We start from the raw sequence: 18,639 nt of genomic DNA on the forward strand, positions 1-18,639 counted from the left end.
TTCACAAAAATAGATTTTGAATCTAAAAAAAAATTATCCCTTTCTTTCCTCTCGGAATTTCTTGGAAATGTTGCAGCACACGTTATATGTTCCCTCTAATAGGCAGTTCACTGCTGAACAATAAGAAATTAGAAATATTTTTTAGCCCATCACTGGCGTTCCATACCAATCGGATCCTATGGCATTTTCGAGAGCAAAGAAAAGTCGCCTCAAAGGCACGGATTTTAGTCGAAAAGGTGAAATAGATCAATTCATAGTGAGCCTTGTGGACAAAATCAACAAATGTGATAATTATTTTACAACAAGTTCTTGTTCGGGGAGGATAATCTTGTTCTCAGAGGTGAGTATTTTTTTCATTTTTTTTCAGTCCCATGTACCGTTATTGATGTCTAATACTCTACTAACCCAGGCCAGGGAACTCCCGCTACGCGGCCGGGAGCCCTGGGGCACTCATTCAATGAACAAGGTTATAATATAGGCAGTGTATACAGCCACACGCGTGTGTCTTTACCATCCAGCCACACGCGTGTGGTTATATCCAGAACACCTATCTGTGGATACCGCCACACGCCGCCAGTAATAACAGTAAAACACGTGTGTAGGTCTGACCGTCTATATCACGATCAAAATAACCTCATTTCTTCATTAAATTCTTACATTCTAAACCCCTTTGATATCCTTAGATCATTTCAATTTCATTCTCACCGTCTTCTCTCCTTGCTTTTCTTGTCTTGTTACAAACGGTCGTCTGTTTAACAGCAAATTCTCTTTTTCTATATCACGATCAAAATAACCTCATTTCTTCATTAAATTCTTACATTCTAAACCCCTTTGATATCCTTAGATCATTTCAATTTCATTCTCACCGTCTTCTCTCCTTGCTTTTCTTGTCTTGTTACAAACGGTCGTCTGTTTAACAGCAAATTCTCTTTTTCTACTTGTGTTGATTCTGGCTTCCTTCGCGGTACGGTGGCAGACCCATACAGCGTTAGCGCAGCGCAGTAGACATACACAGTTTGGGTTACGTTTACGTTTGGTACGAATAATTTTCGTACCAAGCGTTAAGCATGCACGAATCCCGAGTTTCGTACGTACGCACGTACACGCACATAGCCTAGAGTCAGTAGAGAATCGACACAAGTAGAAAAAGTGTGGAAATTTGCTATTTAACAGGCGGCCTTTTGTAACGACAAGAAAAGCAAGGAAAGAAGACGGTGAGAATGAAATTGAAACGATTTAAAGAAATCAGAGTGGTTTAGAATGTAAGAATTTAATGAAGAAATGAGGTTATTTTGATCGTGATATAGACGGTCAGACCTACATACGCGTTTTACTGTTATTACTGGCGGCGTGTGGCGGTATCCACAAATAGGTGTTCTGGATATAACCACACGCGTGTGGCTGGATGGTAAAGACACACGCGTGTGGCTGTATACACTGCCTATAATATAACCTTGTTCTCAGTTATATCTCCATGCGTGAGAAAATAAGGGTGGCAATGTTTGGCTTATTTTCTCTTTTTCTTTGGGGCAAATGCTTGATTTTTTTACATTGACAGTTTCCATTAGACCTGTTAATTCATACTGCTTGGCTCTCATTTAAATTTGATTCTTTATATCATTTTTTCTTAATTAAAAATAGAGATCAAAAAATGAAAATTTTCTTGCCATATTACTTTCCACCAATAGAGGGCATATAAAAAAATATGCCCAAAATTCAAGTTTTTGAGAGCTCTGGTGAATACAAAAATTATTCCCACATTACTAATGATAAATAAATTAAAACTGTATGGAAATTAGTAATTTTGGTCACAAAAGTGATATTTCAATGATTTTTTAAAGTGTGTGCTCTATACAGCATTGGCATACCATAGTCCTACCTGTAGATTCTCCACAGGCCAGATGGTAGCAGTGAACAAGTGCCCTGGGGCCTGTTGCATGAAATAGTCTTTCGTAGAACCATTCTACGTAAGAACGAGATATCGCTCAACTGTTTCACAAAGCCGATTTGGGCGATACGAAGAATGGTCCTTGGAAGGACACCTCTAGACATGTCCTACGTAGGCATGATCTTCTTTGCACACCGCCCGCCACCGTCGGCATTGAGAGAAAATGCGTTTACGGCAAGTCACACTGACATATCACCTTTAAACATATATTTTAGGGGGTAGATGATGCCTTTTATCTGGGATATGGCGCCAAGTTATTCTTTGTGTGGGGCTAGTTGTCATCAATTTCGGGTCGACAAGACGACCAAAAACGGATGTCATTTTAACTTCTCCGGGGGTAATGTAGGCCCAATTTTTTTTTAAATATGTTTTCTTTTATTCTCCCTCCGTCCTATCCCCACCCCTATTCCATTAAAAAAGAAAATAAACTTGAACTATCGAAATGAGCACTGCACTATCTCTCTGACCGCTCAGATGCTTTCTCATGGCATGAAAACAATTTCTTTAAACAAAATTATGTAAGGAAAAAGTATTTATAACGTTCAGCTAAAAAAAGGAACAATACAAAACTAAGATTTTAAACATGCTAAATCATTTATTTTTATTTCATTTTCATTATGATTATTACTTTTTTATGAGATTAGTTTTAATCAATGAAAATTAATTCTGGGATTTGGGATACAGTGAAACAAACAATGCAGTAACAAAATAGCTAATTGAATTTAAGATACAGATTAGACCTATAGCAGGGCTACAGACTAACCCATTTTTTCTACTGGTCCAACCTATTCATGTCGGACCAGTAGATACCCAGTTTTTTAAATTTTTACTGGTCCGAACCTAAAATCTACTGGTCCCCAAAAATATAGAAAACATTAAAAAAAGACGCAAGTTTATTTTTCTAGACTTTCGTTACCCCCCCCCCCCCAATGAAGGACAAAAAGAAAGCAAGACAGAAATGAAGAAGGAAAGAAAGAAAGGAAGGAAGAAAGGAAGGAAAAGAAAGAAAGAATAAGAGAAAGGAAGGAAGGAAGCAAGGAAAAGGAAAGGGAGGAAAAGAAAGAATAAAAAAGGAAGTAAAAAAAGAAAAGGTAAAGAAAGGATAGATGTGAAGGAATGAAAAAAAGAAAGAACTGAAGAAGGAAAGGAAGGAAGGAATAAAGAAGGAAGAAAGAAAGAAAGAAAGAAAGAAAAAGAAAGAAAAGAAAAGAAGAAATGAAGGAAAGAAATTAAGCAAGCAATACAGAAAGAAAGAACAAATCCAGAAAGTAGTAAAGGACAGAAAGAAGAAGCAATAAAAAAAGAAAGGGTTAAAGGAGAGATGGAAAGAAGGACAAAAGAAAGAAAGAAAGAGAGGAAGGATTGAAAGAAGGAAGAAATAAAGGAAAAGTAAAATGATAGATAGAAGGAAAGAAATAAATAAGGGAAGGAAGGAAAGAATATAAAGAAAAAGAAAACTAAGGTAAAAGAATAGATGAAAGAAAAAAAGAAAGACAGAGACAAAGAAAAGAAGAAATAAAAAAAGGTAAATAAATGATGGGTGGAAGGAAGATAGAAACAAAGAAATTAATGAAGAATAAAGGAAAGAAAAGGGTGAAAGGAAGGAAAGAAAGGAAGAAGAGAAGAATATAGGATGGATGGACTCAAGAATTAAAGAAAGAAAATATTAAAAAGAAAGAAAGGAAGGAAGGAATGAAGAAAGGAAGAAGGAAGAAAAGAAGGAAGAAAATATCAAAAAGAAAGAAAGGAAGGAAGAAAGAAAGAAAGAGAAAAATATTTTTTTAAAGGATAGAAAGAATGAAAGAACGAATTAAAGAAAAAAAGGGAAAATAAGAAAAAAAGGGAAAATAAAAAAGAAAGACAGTAACAAAATAATGAAAGAAGAGAGGGAAGAAACAAAGAAAGATTGAAAAGAAAGAAGGAAAGAAAGATTGGAAGAAACAGAGGAAGAAAGCTAAAACTATCATCATAAATTTTATCAATTTCTTTTTGGCTCAATTAAAATAGCTACGAAAGAAAGTCAGAAACCAAGTGTATCAACACACACACATAAATGCATATGTGGTGCTAATCTGAAGAATGGTAGGGGCCTGTTGCATGACGAGATGAGCGATACGTAGGAACGTCCTAGGACCATTCTTCCGAGATAGGAAGATTGGCGACAAAACAGCGCTTTCCGTTTCACGAAGGCAATTTTGTCTTCCAAGTCCGCGAAATCGTTTAATATCGATAGTATCGGAAAAATATTTAGTCTTCATCGTCACCTGAACCTTTTATTTTGGAATGACGAGTTTTCTTAAAATCATTTATTTCAATAAAAAGAGATCAAATGATGTTTTATTTATTACTGATTGTAGAATTGATGTATGGAGCTTACTTTATGAGGTAAAAAGAGAAAAATACTTTAAAGATTCACAAACATAACTGAATAAAATCGAAATTTTCATTATTTCCCTTATTTAGAACACGGTGTCCTTTTAAAGACACCTTTAATTGATATTTCAACGAAAGAGACCCTTGCCCGATATAAAAATTGATTTAACTTAGTAATTTAGACATTTTAGTAGTTCAATATTCTATATTTTATAGAATACATATTTTGAAAATATTTGGGCTGACATTACCCTCAGAGAAGTTAACGTGACTTCCGTTTTGGTCGTCTTGTGGACCTGAAAAGTGATGACAACTAGCCCCCATGTAAAAAAAATAACTTGGCGCCATCCCAGATAAAACGCATCAACCCCCTAAAAAATATGTTTAAAGGTGATATGTCAGTGTGGCTTGCCGTAACCGCATTTTCTCTCATTGCCGACGGTGGCGGGCGGTGTGCAAAGAAGATCATGCCTACGTAGGACATGTCTGGAGGTGTCTTTCCAAGGACCATTCTTCGTATCGCCCAAATCGGCTTTGTGAAACAGTTGAGCGATATCTCGTTCTTACGTAGAATGGTTCTACGAAAGACCATTTCATGCAACAGGCCCCAGGACCTTACGTGTAATTTGGCATACTCACCCGACAAGCGTGAAGTATGGTCAAAATAATTCTCTGAATAAATAGTTAAAACAGAAATCAAGCACTTACCATGATTATATGGATGAAGGTTTAACGAATGGCAGTTTCCTGACATCTGGGCACAAACTGGAACCTCCAAAAAACGAAAAGTTCTCTCCTTCTACCCCAGTCTCGATCGGCCATTTTGTTACGATTCATAACACCCCCGTCTCGATCGGCCATTTTTGTTATGAACAAAAAAGGTCAAAAGATAGGAGGCCATTTAGTCATTTTTTGACAGATTTTGTTTAAATCAATTTTTTTTTGCATCAATATTGTTCAAACTTGAAATACAAAATCAGAGGGTCATACAATATTTTTGTTGATGAAGATGATAATTTCTAAGGTTATTTAGGGGTCAAAAGGTCACTTTTGCTCATTTTGTTTTTCAAGGTCAATTGTTCAAGCTTTCTAGGGGTCAAAAGTTAACTTTTGATACCGGTAGTTTTTGTCTCACCTGCGAAGCAAAGTGAGACTATAGGCGCCGCTTTTCCGACGGCGACGGCGGCGGCGGCGTCAACATCAAATCTTAACCTGAGGTTAAGTTTTTGAAATGACGTCATAACTTAGAAAGTATATGGACCTAGTTAATAAAACTTGGCCATAAGGTTAATCAAGTATTACTGAACATCCTGTTAGAGTTTCATGTCACATGACCAAGGTCAAAGGTCATTTAGGGTCAATGAACTTAGACCATGTTGGCGGATTCAACATCGAAATCTTAACCTGAGGTTAAGTTTTTGAAATGTCATCATAACTTAGAAAATATATGGACCTAGTTCATGAAACTTGGACATAAGGTTAATCAAGTATCACTGAACATCCTGCATGAGTTTCACGTCACATGACCAAGGTCTAAGGTCATTTAGGGTCAATGAACTTTGGCCGAATTGGGGATATCTGTTGAATTCCCATCATAACTTTGAAAGTTTATTGATCTGATTCATGAAACTTGGACATAATAGTAATCAAGCATCACTGAAAATTTTGTGCAAGTTTCAGGTCTCATGATTAAGGTCAAAGGTCATTTAGGGTCAATGAACTTTGGCCGAATCAGGGGTATCTGTTGAATTACCATCATAACTTTAAAAGTTTATTGGTCTAGTTCGTTAAACTTGGACATAAGAGTAATCAAGTATCACTGAACATCCTGTGCGCGTTTCAGGTCACATGACCAAGGTCAAAGGTCAATGAACTTTGGCCGAATTGGGTGTATCTGTTGAATTACCGTCATAACTTTGAAAGTTTATGGATCTGATTCATGAAACTTGTACATAAGAGTAATCAAGTATCACTGAACATCCTGTTCGAGTTTCAGGTCACATGATCAAGGTCAAAGGTCATTTAGGGTCAATGAACTTTGGCCGAATCGGGGAAATCTGTTGAATTACCATCATAACTTTGAAAGTTTATTGGTCTAGTTCGTTAAACTTGGACATTAGAGTAATCAAGTATCACTGAACATCCTGTGCGCATTTCAGGTCACATGACCAAGGTCAAAGGTCAATGAACTTTGGCCGAATTGGGTGTATCTGTTGAATAACCATCATATCTCTGTAAGTTTATTGGTCTAGTTCATAAAAAGTGGACATAAGAGTAACCATGTATCACTGAACATCTTGTGCGAGTTAGAGTAGTTTTCAAAGTCAGCACTGCTGCTATATTGAACTGCGTGATGCAGGTGAGACGGCCAGAGGCATTCCACTTGTTTATGTATTGTATTCAAATGTATTCGAACTTGGAACAAATTATCAGTGGGTAGTACCACATATTTGTTAAAGAGGATGGAGAGGTCAAATGTCATCTAGGTGTAAAAATGTCAAATTACATACTTCTGCATTAATTTTGCTCAAACTTGAAACAAAACGATAAGTGGGAAAAATTACATGTGTTCTTGAGGATGGAGAGATCAAAGGTCATCTAGGGGTCAAAAGGTCATATTGCATGTTCTTTTATTGCAACATCAGGGAAGACTCATGGTTCGTAACCCACCTTGCAAAAACAAAGTTTGTATCAGAACAAGTTTTTTTAATGTTGAAGAAATTCTTTGTCATGTCTTTTGCAAACCATTAAAAAAATACATTTTACTTGAAGTTTAACAGTATCCTGCATTGTGTGAATAGTTGAGTTGTTTCATTATTGATGTGATCTAAAAATGTAGATATCAAAATGGAAACAGTTTAAACCCACTGATTTTGCTTGACTGTAAGAAAATCAGTATGGGGGTCGGACGTACACTGTCTGAATGCATGTCAACTTTAATCAAGCATAACTGTTCACCAGCATCAGATTCATTTGTTAATTCCGTCTTACATGTATGTGAAAGACAACTAGCAAAACAGTATGTATATTAAAAAAATCTAGTTTAGAATGTCTATGTTTTGTGTAACTGATCTTCAAAGGGGGTCGGACGTACAGTGTGCAAATATTTTGCACAATGTACGTCCGACCCCTTCAAAGTGTACGTCCGACCCCAAATAGATCAGCCTGTAACTAAAACAAGGCAATGCCTATCAATTTCTTTGCTTCATTTCTTGTAAGATTCATCCTTTAGCTAACAGCTCATATTAGAATTTTAGTACCTGCAACACAAAAATCACAGAGATTTTGACATGAAATCTAAAAGCATAAAACCTGCTTTCGTCTGATGTACGTCCGACCCCTCACATTTTGGCCCATATTTTCTATTCTTCATATTGCAGCCTGGTCCTGTCATGGTGTAATGATAACCTAGGTCACATGTTATGATATACTAAAATAAATAAAACACTGCTATCAAATTAAAGGAGATACAGCTCTTAAATGTGTCCGAATGTACCTCTGACCTTTATGGAATGACCCGGTAGTTAATAGCACTCATCCAATGAACAAGGGGCCGATTGCACAAAAGGGTCTTTGCAAGGACCGTCTTTTGTGTCGCCCATTTTTTTTATGATGCGCCATGTGAAACGCATTCAATAAATCATCTGCAAACATACTTTATTTATCTTTTAAATTACACAAAATGTTTCTCTATAAAATGATAAGATATATCATGAAATTGTATAAAATTTTATTTAAAAGCAAGCTAACGAATCTTATTTTTTATCATAAATTTCAGAAATACCCCGCTTATAGTGTATCTTAAAAGATTGGCGACACGAAAGATGGTCCTTGGAAAGACCCTTTCGTGCAATCGGCCCCTGGTTATGATATAACCTTGTTCTCAGTTACATCTCTATGTGTGGCAAAATAAGGGTGGCAATGTTTGGTTTATTTTCTCTTTTTATATAGGACAAATGCTTGATTTTCTTACACTGTCAGTTTTCATTACAGCTATTAATCATATAACTTGGCTCTTATGTAAATTTAATCCTTTAAATTATTTTTTCTTAATTAAAAATAGAGATTGAAAAATGAAAATTTTCTTGCCATATTACTTTCCACCAATAGAGGGCGTATAGAAAAATATGCCCAAAATTCAAGATTTTGAGCGCTCTAGTGAATACAAAAGTTATTCCCAAGTTACTAATGAAAAATAAATTGCAACTGTATGGAAATTAGTAATTTTGGTCACAAAAGTGATATTTTAATGATTTTTTAAAGTGTGTGCTATGTACAGCATTGGCATACCATAGTTCTACCTGTAGATTCTCCACAGGCAGGATGGTAGCAGTGAACAAGTGGTTAATAGTAGTAAACAATGCTAATTCCACATGTTCGGGGAGGAATTAATCCTTGTTTCACTGGACAATAGGGAGAAAATAAGAATATTTCATATTTTATATAATAAAATAAAAAATAAATAGTGAGTGGATGACATCATCATTCTCCTCATTTGCATACCGACCAGGATGTGCATATAACTGTTTCGTGAAATCAAGCAAAACTTTAAAAAGTCGTAACTTTCTTATTTTACATCCAATTTCGATGAAATTTTCAGTGTTATGCTTGTTGGTCTGTTGGATATTTCTCTTTTTATTCAATTAAACTTTTTGTGTGGGTGGACTTGTGCTTTAATGAACCTGATGATAGAAATTTTACTTTTTAGTGAGGCATTAATTTCGGAATCATGAACGTGACAGAAGTTCGGAATAACAAACTTTACTGTGGGTCTGCTCAGGGGTGAATCTAGGATTTCCCAAGGGGGGCGGGCAGCCTTTTTTTTTTTTTACAGAAAACAAGTATCACTGACAAGTCTTAGGTCACATGATCAAGGTCAAATGTCATTTATTGTCAATGAACATAGTATTCATATGAATGGTGTTTTTTGTGAATAATTATTTTATAGTAGTTTTCAAAGTCAGCACTGCTGCTATACAGTGCGTTTCAGAAAAAAGGTAATCGAAATCTAGAGGGCTGATATTCGGATTATATTTAATTTTGTGAAATTATTCTGCATGGATGTAAATGAGAAACTCATTAGCTTTTCATTGATACCCTATTTGTACCATTTGTGCCACACATGACCAAATCATTCGCTTTTAAAGACAATTGGTGCAGAGACCACTTTTTCCAAGTTTTGGTAAAGTGGGTAAAACGTGCACTTGATAGAAGATGTTTTCCAAAGTAATTTTTGGAATGAAGTGTTACTTGAAGCATTTCTCTGAAATGAGGAGTGAAAAATTGATGTCTTTTCATGGACCTGGAACCCGTTGCAGAAAGAGTTGCGTTTAAACGCAAGCCAAAAAATAAATCTCAAATCCAAAATGCGCGCTGTTGATTGGTTGAAAATCAAGTTGCGCATGATTTTTAGAGTTGCGATTGATTGCAACTCTTTCTGCAACAGGCCCCTGGTCTGATGCCCTTTTTACACAGGATTTTCTTAACCCCGGACTATCGCTAACCCCGTACTATCCTTAACCTTGTACTATTTTTTTTCCTTTTCACACATGCCAAATTGTTATTGCTAACCCCGGATAAGGAATGCTTGCTTTTTACACACGAAACTCGCTAACCCCGGACTAGTGGTTTTTGTCGATCATTCGTTGTACAAGTGCTTCACTCGTACACTTTTTACACACGCTACAATTTCCTTATCCCCGTACTATAGGTGGGGCCAAATAGTACGGGGTTAAGCTTAGCCCACTTTCGTTTTACACATGCGATCTTAACCCCGTACTATTGCTCTTAGCACCGTAATTGGTGGGATAACCCTGCTTTTTTGCAGGGCCAAATAATCCCGTACTATAGGTGGGGTTAGCCCACTTTGCAAAAACGCTGTGTAAAATGAAAGTGGGCTAAGCTTAACCCCGTACTATAGGTGGGGCTAAATTGCCATTTAGCCCCACCAATAGTAGCCTGTCTAAAAAGGGTATTATTGACCCACACCTTCAACATGTCTCCTCTCCTTTGAAAAAAAAGCCAGAAGCATGGAAGGAGTCTCCTCTCCTTTGAAAACAAAGCCAGAAGCGTGGAAGGATACATGTATCTTGGACAGCTCATCTCACCAATGGCTATGCCGGATCATTATCCAAACCAAAGCATCCACCTCATCGAATGCGGCCCTGCAAGTCATCAAAATCTTGGGGAAGAGTTGCAAAAACTTTAATTTTAAGTGTCCCTAAAGGAAATAATCACAGGGCATGCTGTCAGGCGCAGTTGGTGGCTTTTCAAAGTCATGGTTGAGGGTAACAACGCAATGTCCAAAGAGTCTATCATGATTGATGCTGGAACGATGGGCAGGAGCGCCGTCCTGAATCCACCAAAGATGCCTGTACACTCCTCGTAACTGTCTCTCAAAATGTTGGTCCAAATGTGGTACGATCTCATCGTTAATGGTGTGCAAGTACATTCACTTATTAACAATCCTTTGGAAGTAAAATAGTCCAATCAAAAGATTTTAGCCAGCTCAGACAACGATGAAAATATTTACATCAGCATCTGCCTTTTCATCAAGTTTTCAAAAACTTGGAAAAAGTGGTCTCTGCACCTTTTGTTTTCAACATCAATTAATTCGGTCATGCGAAGTGCAAATGGTACAAATAGGATATCAATGGAAAGCTGACGAGGTTCTCTTTTATATTCATACACATTAATGTCACAAAATTAAATAAGTTTTGAATATCACCCCTTTAGATTTGGATTACCTTTTTCTGAAACGCACTGTATTGAATCGCGTGATGCAGGTGAGACTGCAAGAGGCGCTCCACTTGTTGTTCTTAGAGTCTGCTGAACCTAAATGATGTTGATATATTTTGTATGAAAGTTTTAATAAGTCTGCCATTTTTATATTTGATACTTTGAAGAAAAAAATGTGAAGAGTACGGTAGGTCTACCTACTGAAATGAACATTATCTTTGCTAAAGAATGTTTATGAGTTTTATACTGAACCTTTTGTTTGATTTAGAGTTTTGATGAGTCTGCCGTAAAGAAGAAAGGTTGTAAATGGCTCTTTGTGTCTCATGAATCAGCTTCATCTTCAGATCTTGTAAGTTTTTCAAAGTGATTTTCCCACAATATTTATCATAATTTTTTTTTAATGTTTAATTTTACCCCTGTACATGGAAGGTTTAACTGTATCTACTATTTACTGGTCAGGTTTTCTCTAAATATGGAAACAGTAGTATTGATGTTCTATTAAAAAATTATAAAGTAAGTAAATATCGTGAGAGTAAACATTTAAGATTAATGTTCAAGAAAAAGGAGTGAGGCAAATCAGGCAATTACTTCCTTCTTTGTCTTTTGGATGCAAGTAAATATATACATACAGTATTTTCATTTCTGCAAATGAAACACACACACAAAAATAGGTTATTTCATGGTATTGTCCTTTTTCATTCATTTTCAAATTTTTCACCATTTGTGCTCTGTCACTAAATTAATAGTCAAAATCAAATAATATGAGTAGGCCTATTTTTATGATAGAGGAGAGATTTTCCAACAGAGTTTTTAAAGTGTCATATTTCAAATATTTTGAGGTCAAATGTGTTGATTTATTTTAATAACAAGATCCTTAATGATGTAGAGATTGTACAGATAAAATTATGACCAAAGACACAGTTATTTTCATTTTGCAAGTCTTTTTATTGGAAAAATAGTCAATTTGAGGACACGAAAATGTGACATGCTGAAACAGGGTATCTGATGCAACTTATATTGCTTTATGCTCTCATTTGTTTTAATTATGTTGCTACATTTGTACCATGTCAGGTATGCAGTAAAATTGCATATATATTGTAACTAAAGGTTTCAAATTACTGATTTTCCAAAAGTAGAACACACATTGTTCTTGGTGTCCACCTTGTTTTTTTTGTTTTTTTGGTAACAAATGTTCCACAGCACAGCTAGAACATGAGATAGTAACTGATATACCTTGGTAAAACTTCTTCATTCTTCAATTTGAAGAACTCCCTGAATAGTGGATAAACAAAGGTAAATTGCTTTCAAAATTATACTGAAGGTAATAAATTGTGGGTACTTGAAATTAGGGGAAATATTTGTTGTCCATCGTAACATGTGTTCCGCATGGATTTTGCAATGGGTCGTAGTTCTTTTAATTTTATAATCTGCAATCAAGTATACAGAAATCTATTGCATAAAGATCTATAAAACAGATGAATAAGATCAATCTAAAAATATATTATTGAAAATGTGGCAGCCATTTTCTTTTTGGTGTCCACGTTAGGAACTTAGGACACTGTATTTATTCCATGCTTTCAGAGGTAGGAGAAATCTGCGAAGGAATGAACACAGCCATGTTAAACTGGCAGGCTATAATCATATGTAACCACAAATTAATCACTTTGAGTTGTTGAACTTCAGCATGAAGAAGCTAACATTATTTGTTATGGTAGATGCCAAGCATATTTCATAAATAATGCCAATAGAAACCCACACGTAAGAAAAAAATTAAATTATGTTCATCTCATGGGAGACTACATGTACATGTACTTGAACTGTCTCCCCTGGTTGTATGGATATCTCATGAATGTTTATTTATTACTCAGTGTATTCAGAGGATTTTATAAAGGAATTTATATTTTAAGTCTGATGTCACACTTTCCCTCCCCAGTATTGTAAAATAACTCATATTGTACTTTGTAAAGTATTGTTGCGAACTCGTGATTTCTTCCATTGTATCAGTAAATATCTTAATACAAGTAATATTTTACATGTCAATTGTAGCTTTGAGATGGTCCATATAGTGGTTATTTTGATAATCACTCGCAGATATGAAAGGGGCTAATTAATGGAGTTTTTCTTGCACAGACAGTACTTAGCTGGTAATTTTTTACTTTAAAATATTATTTTTTGTTGCTTTTTAATAGATTTCAGCTCTCAAAGTGTCCAAAGGAGATGCCATTTTCAAGTTTGAGCCATTTGTTCTCCATGTCCAGTGTGAAACAATCGAACATGCCAGAAAACTGGTAGGTGCATCAAAGACTGTGACCCTTCATAAATATTGTTAAAATGATTGAAATCACAGAAAGTGAATGAATGCATGATAGTACGGAAAGCTGTCTTTTTGTCACACTGAGCACCCATACCTATTGCAAAAATCATTCTGAAATTGTTTGTGTGATTATTCCTCGAGTTAGCACACAAAAGGTGAAAAGACACAATTTATTTGGTGGTACTCTCTTGTGGAATAGTATACAAATACACCAGGCTTTGAGTAAGTATAGTGGGAATTATTTTCCGAGGTTGGACTGGCGTTGCTATTTTTTCCAAAATAGTCATTTAGCCAGTACAACCGAGGATAAATAATTCCCTCTATACTTTCAAAAATAAAGGCCTGATATATTTGTTTTATATCCTACATTTAATAAGGTAGAACAATAGTCTATCGACTCTTTTTTAATCTGAACTTAAATATAGATAACGTGCTGCACAGACTGGTATATTTTTCCCGAAACCATACGCTCAGTGGAATGCAGATTTGTGCCTGTACCGTCCCTTCACAGGACCTGACCGGTGCGCCGAGAGATTGCATGATCTGTGACGTCAATGATGGAATAGTTGACTATTCCATCATTGACGTCACGGAATAGCACATTTTCTTTGGTGGGCGTTTCATTTTCGACATCGTCGCAAAATATTGAGAATATGTTTGGTAACAGGATACTATTCAAACCAATCAGCATACAGGATTTAATTTATGTAGAATATAATGTATTATATACCCCAGTCAGTATTTGAAGTCAACAGATTCTGTTATGTACATGTATGTAATACAAGATGTATCAACTAATTCTGACCAGGACTCCATAACGTATAGCTTAGTGGTTGATTGTACTACACATTTAATTTTAATAATGATAATGATGATGATATAATTCTTGACACCCTTTCTCGAAACTTTTTTTTTAATGTCAAAGTAAATTAGTAACATAAATACAGTTCGGGAAATTTTTAGACCACTTTCCTTCTAAGCTCCTGCATGGTTTGGTCTAGTGATTATTGCCCAATCTACATTAAATAAGTAAATGAATGGGTTATACTTCGTGTTATATTCAATTCTGAAGGTTCGTAATTCTGAAGGTTCTTTATTCCGAAAAACGTAAATTGCCTATACCTCGATGTTCGTTAATCCGAAAACGTAAATGGGTTCGTTAATCTGAACATTTGTGGCGTTATTCCGAAGGTTCGATAATCCGAAAACGAAATAAGGTTTGTTGTTCCGAAGGTTTATTAATCCGAAAACGAAATAAGGTTCGTTAATCATTTCGTTTTCAGACTAACGAACCTTCGGAATTACGAACCTCACTTCGTTTTCGGACTAACAAACCTTCAGAGTATAGAAGCTTCGGAATTACGAATGTATGCAAAATGAATGAATAGATGGGACCAAGAGGAACATAGTTTTGATCAGTTTCAATCATTTTGCACCTAATATCAGCACCAAGCAGCAGTGGCATCTGGCTTCAGAAATTCAGGAATCACTATTGGAAATGGAGGAAAAACAATAGCAGTAAGTCCAATATTATTTCAGGTTTTCTACCTGTAATTTAATCAATGCATAGAGTATATGAAGTCCAATGATTTTTGTCTAGAAGTATTGCATGCATCCCGCTCTATCAGGATGTAGGTGACTGTCCTACAAATAGGACTAAAGCATCCAATCAAAACCAAGATTCTGTAGTCATAGTATACATATTGCATGAGTGGATAGTATGGCATTTCAAATGAAGTGAAAGAAACTTCCTTTATTCAATGAGATGTCTAACATCTCTTTCACCAGATGGGAAATTTTGTACTATTACTACATTTGTGAGTTGTTGTATTAATAATAAATTTCAACATTGTAAAAAGCCTCAGAATTATTAAGAGAAATACGAAAAATCCATATTTTTTCTACAGGAATCCATGAAAATAAGGAGAGAATTATTGGCAAGCAAAAAGCAAAGTCATTTAATAGCAGCACGCCTAGTAAGCACTGATTCAAGCATGCATCTGCAGCATCAGTTTGCCAATACAAAATTTACAAATAATGAATGTTTATTAGTGAAATTGACAGAATATTTCATGAAGTGAAAGATGAAATGATAAATTCAATTCAGCTACACCTCATTGAATGGTTCATTTCATCTTTCACCAAATGAAGTATTCTGTCCAATGCATAGATGAAAAAGCATTCAGTATTTGTTTTTTGCAACAACTATAAAAATATCCTTGTAGTTTGACCCAGGTATAAAGATACTCTTTCATCTTTGATGTTACTATCAACAGGCAATCCGCAGCACGCATGGTCTTGAGGTCCCTCTAACAGCTGAAGGTAGACTGCTTGTTTCTGATGAGTATATCAACTTCATCGTTAACATTGCCAACTCAAAGATGAAAGAAAACTTTAATAGGATTGAAAGGTGGGTTTCCTTTGATAATGAATTTCATGTTTATTGTAATGCACTGAGTTTTAACTTGATATATACATGTACAAGTCTTAATTGAAAGTCATTTTTGTCTCACCTGCATAGCAGAGTGAGACTATAGGCGCCGCTGTTCCGACGGCGGCGGCGTCAACACCAAATCTTAACCAAAGGTTAAGTTTTTGAAATGACAGCATAAATTAGAAAGTATATGGACCTAGCTCATGAAATTTGGCCATAAGTTTAATCAAGTATCACTGAACATCCTGTCTGAATTTCATGTCACATGACCAAGGTCAAAGGTCACTTAGGGTCAATGAACTTAGACCATGTTGGGGGAATCAACATCAAAATCTTAACCTAAGGTTAAGTTTTTGAAATGTCATCATAACTTAAAAATATATGGACCTAGTTCATGAAACTTGGACATAAGCTTGATCAAGTATCACTGAACATTCTGCACGAGTTTGACGTCACATGACCAAGGTCAAAGGTCATTTAGGGTCAATGAACTTTGGCCAAATTGGGGTATCTGTTGAATTACCATCATAACTTTGAAAGTTTATGGATCTGATTCATGAAACTTGAACATAATAGTAATCAAGTATCACTGAACATCCTGCGCGAGTTTCTGGTCACATGATCAAGGTCATGTAAGGTCAATGAACTTTTGCCATGTTGGGGGTATTTGTTGAATTACCATCATATCTCTGTGTTTTGGTCTAGTGTATAAAACGTGGAAATAAGAGTAAACTAAGCATCACTGAACATCTTGTGCTAGTTATAGTAGTTTTCAAAGTCAGCACTGCTGCTATATGAATTGCGTGATGCAGGTGAGACTGCCAGAGGCATTCCACTTGTTTCCAAAGATAGTCCCAAACTTTTTCAGATTCATAATATTTTACACAAGTTGTTACCAGCTTTGATATTTATGCCTCTGCCCAAGGTAGATTAGTTCTGGAGGCATGTGAGAATGTCACGTTTTCTGTCTGTTCGTACATTTGTCCGTCCCATTTTAATTCTCACGACAACTAAAGAACCGTTTCATCCATAATATCCCATCTTTTCATGTATTTTTCAGATTCCAAGATACACTTGAAGCAATGTTGAGTGAGGAAGATGAAGATGATCCTCCTTCAAGGATTAAACTTGGAAGATCAAGATACAAAGTCAAACACAAACTTACCCAGACAAGCGACTCTCAGATGGACTTAGAAACAAATCATGTCGGAGAATACAAGAGATTAAATGACTCAGAATTCAAGGGTAATGGCTCAAACAGTGGAGATAATGATTGTGATGTCATGTCAGACCTGCAAGATTTTGCCTCCATCTTTGATCATTCTGATGAGAATAGATGATGATAGAAAATATAATAAATGGAAAGTAGTATACGTGTATGCCAAAGGTAAGGTCAATCAGTGGAGAAAGTGAAGACTTTGATTAAATCCTACAGCAACACAAGCATTCTTTTGCAAGGTGTTTATCTGCATTTGCTACTCTCAATCCAGGTGTAGTAGATGGCTAGTCGGAAGTAAGGAATTTCTTGATTGCTTGATCAAGATAGCTGTGATCAAGCTGGGGCTTAATCATTGCCAGGGCCTCAAAAATAATGTTGCATTTAATGGAATATTCATCCTAATACCAATGTGATTAAATTAAAAGTACAAAGATGAAAAATTAATTTGGATTGATGAAAAGATTTCATGAAGCTATATAAAAAAATAACAGAATAGATTTTTCAATGTTTATTTTGTGACATTAATGCAGGCAGCTGTTCCACACACAAATATGAATTCTATCAATCCAAAATTCTATATTTCATGATAATTGAAAATATTCTGACTCTAGGGAATATGAGTGAAATAATGTATCTGGTATATTTGGCATGCACAGGTGAATTATTTTCAGTCTTCTAAAGAAATTGGCATTTTAAGGGGGGGGGGGGGTTATCACAGGGTATATGGGGGAGCTGCTCCCATGTAGCATCACAATTAAAACCTCAATTCTTTTTATAGATTTTATTTTTTCTCAATTTTTTTTTTAACCAAACTTGATATCAGGTTTGGTTCCCCTTATTATGAAAGTTCTATATCTTTTGTAACTTTTGAAGGTTGCCATGGCGAAGAAGAGTTTAGTGAGTTTCACAGTACACCATGCATCATTCTTGGGCAATTGTTGGTCCTGAAAAGGACCATCCAAACATATATTTTTATTAAAATCGTAAATCTTCAATATCATGTCAAGTGTATGGGATTATTACAGATTAAAAGGTCCTGTGATAAAAATTAATTTTAGATATTGATGTGATTGTGATTCATTTCATTTATTTAGAGGATTCAAATTACAACATTGGATGTAATTTTCAGCATTATGATTGTTTGAGTTTTATCAATTTATTGACCTGGGGGCGTTTCATGAAAGGACTTGTTGGACGTTTTATCTGACAAGTCCTGTTTTATCCGACAGTTACAATAGTAACAATGCTTCTCAACCAATCAGAATCCAAGAAAGTTGTCAGGTCTGACAATTTGTCAGACGAAAATATTGATAAAACGCCCCCCTGGGTCCCATTTCATAAAGATTTGTTGTAATAACGAAAGCACAGTTTCTATAACAAATTTAGTACTATCAGCCAATCAGATTAAAGGGGAATGAAACCTAAGGAACAAGTAGGAATAAGAACAAAGAAAATTTGAGAAAAATCAGATAAATAATGAGAAAGTTATGAGCATTTGAATATTGCGATCACTAATGCTATGGAGATCTTCCTATTGGCAATGCGACAAAGATGTGTGATGTCACATGTGAACAACTTTCCCTTTGATGGACTATAAAATACCCCCAAAATGT

At 35.5% G+C, this 18,639-nt stretch overlaps 1 protein-coding gene across 2 annotated transcripts; it reads left to right on the plus strand.

Annotated features, from left to right (window-relative positions):
- Positions 1 to 133: 133 nt before the first annotated feature.
- LOC121428987 (tRNA wybutosine-synthesizing protein 3 homolog) lies at positions 134 to 18,209 on the plus strand. Of its 2 annotated transcripts, XM_041625883.1 has the most exons (6): positions 135 to 340; positions 11,328 to 11,408; positions 13,249 to 13,347; positions 14,820 to 14,891; positions 15,650 to 15,783; positions 16,868 to 18,208. In XM_041625883.1, exons 1-6 carry the CDS (start codon positions 179 to 181, stop codon positions 17,145 to 17,147), a joined length of 828 nt encoding a protein of 275 aa, XP_041481817.1. In that variant the 5' UTR covers positions 135 to 178; the 3' UTR covers positions 17,148 to 18,208. The 2 variants fall into 2 exon arrangements, with proteins under 2 accessions (XP_041481818.1, XP_041481817.1); XM_041625884.1 differs by lacking the exon at positions 11,328 to 11,408 and having other exon boundaries at positions 134 to 340; positions 16,868 to 18,209.
- The last annotated feature ends 430 nt before the right edge of the window (positions 18,210 to 18,639 follow it).

Source organism: Lytechinus variegatus, chromosome 15, assembly GCF_018143015.1.
Source record: "Lytechinus variegatus isolate NC3 chromosome 15, Lvar_3.0, whole genome shotgun sequence".
Taxonomy (NCBI): Eukaryota; Metazoa; Echinodermata; class Echinoidea; order Temnopleuroida; family Toxopneustidae; genus Lytechinus; species Lytechinus variegatus.

Excerpts from the sequence above, each read along its gene's own strand:
- LOC121428987 (XM_041625883.1), top strand. The coding sequence starts at position 179 with ATGGCATTTTCGAGAGCAAAGAAAAGTCGCCTCAAAGGCACGGATTTT. Across the intron at positions 11,409-13,248 it reads CAGCTTCATCTTCAGATCTT|ATTTCAGCTCTCAAAGTGTC; the intron begins GTAAGTTTTTCA and ends GCTTTTTAATAG. Across the intron at positions 13,348-14,819 it reads TCGAACATGCCAGAAAACTG|CACCAAGCAGCAGTGGCATC; the intron begins GTAGGTGCATCA and ends ACCTAATATCAG.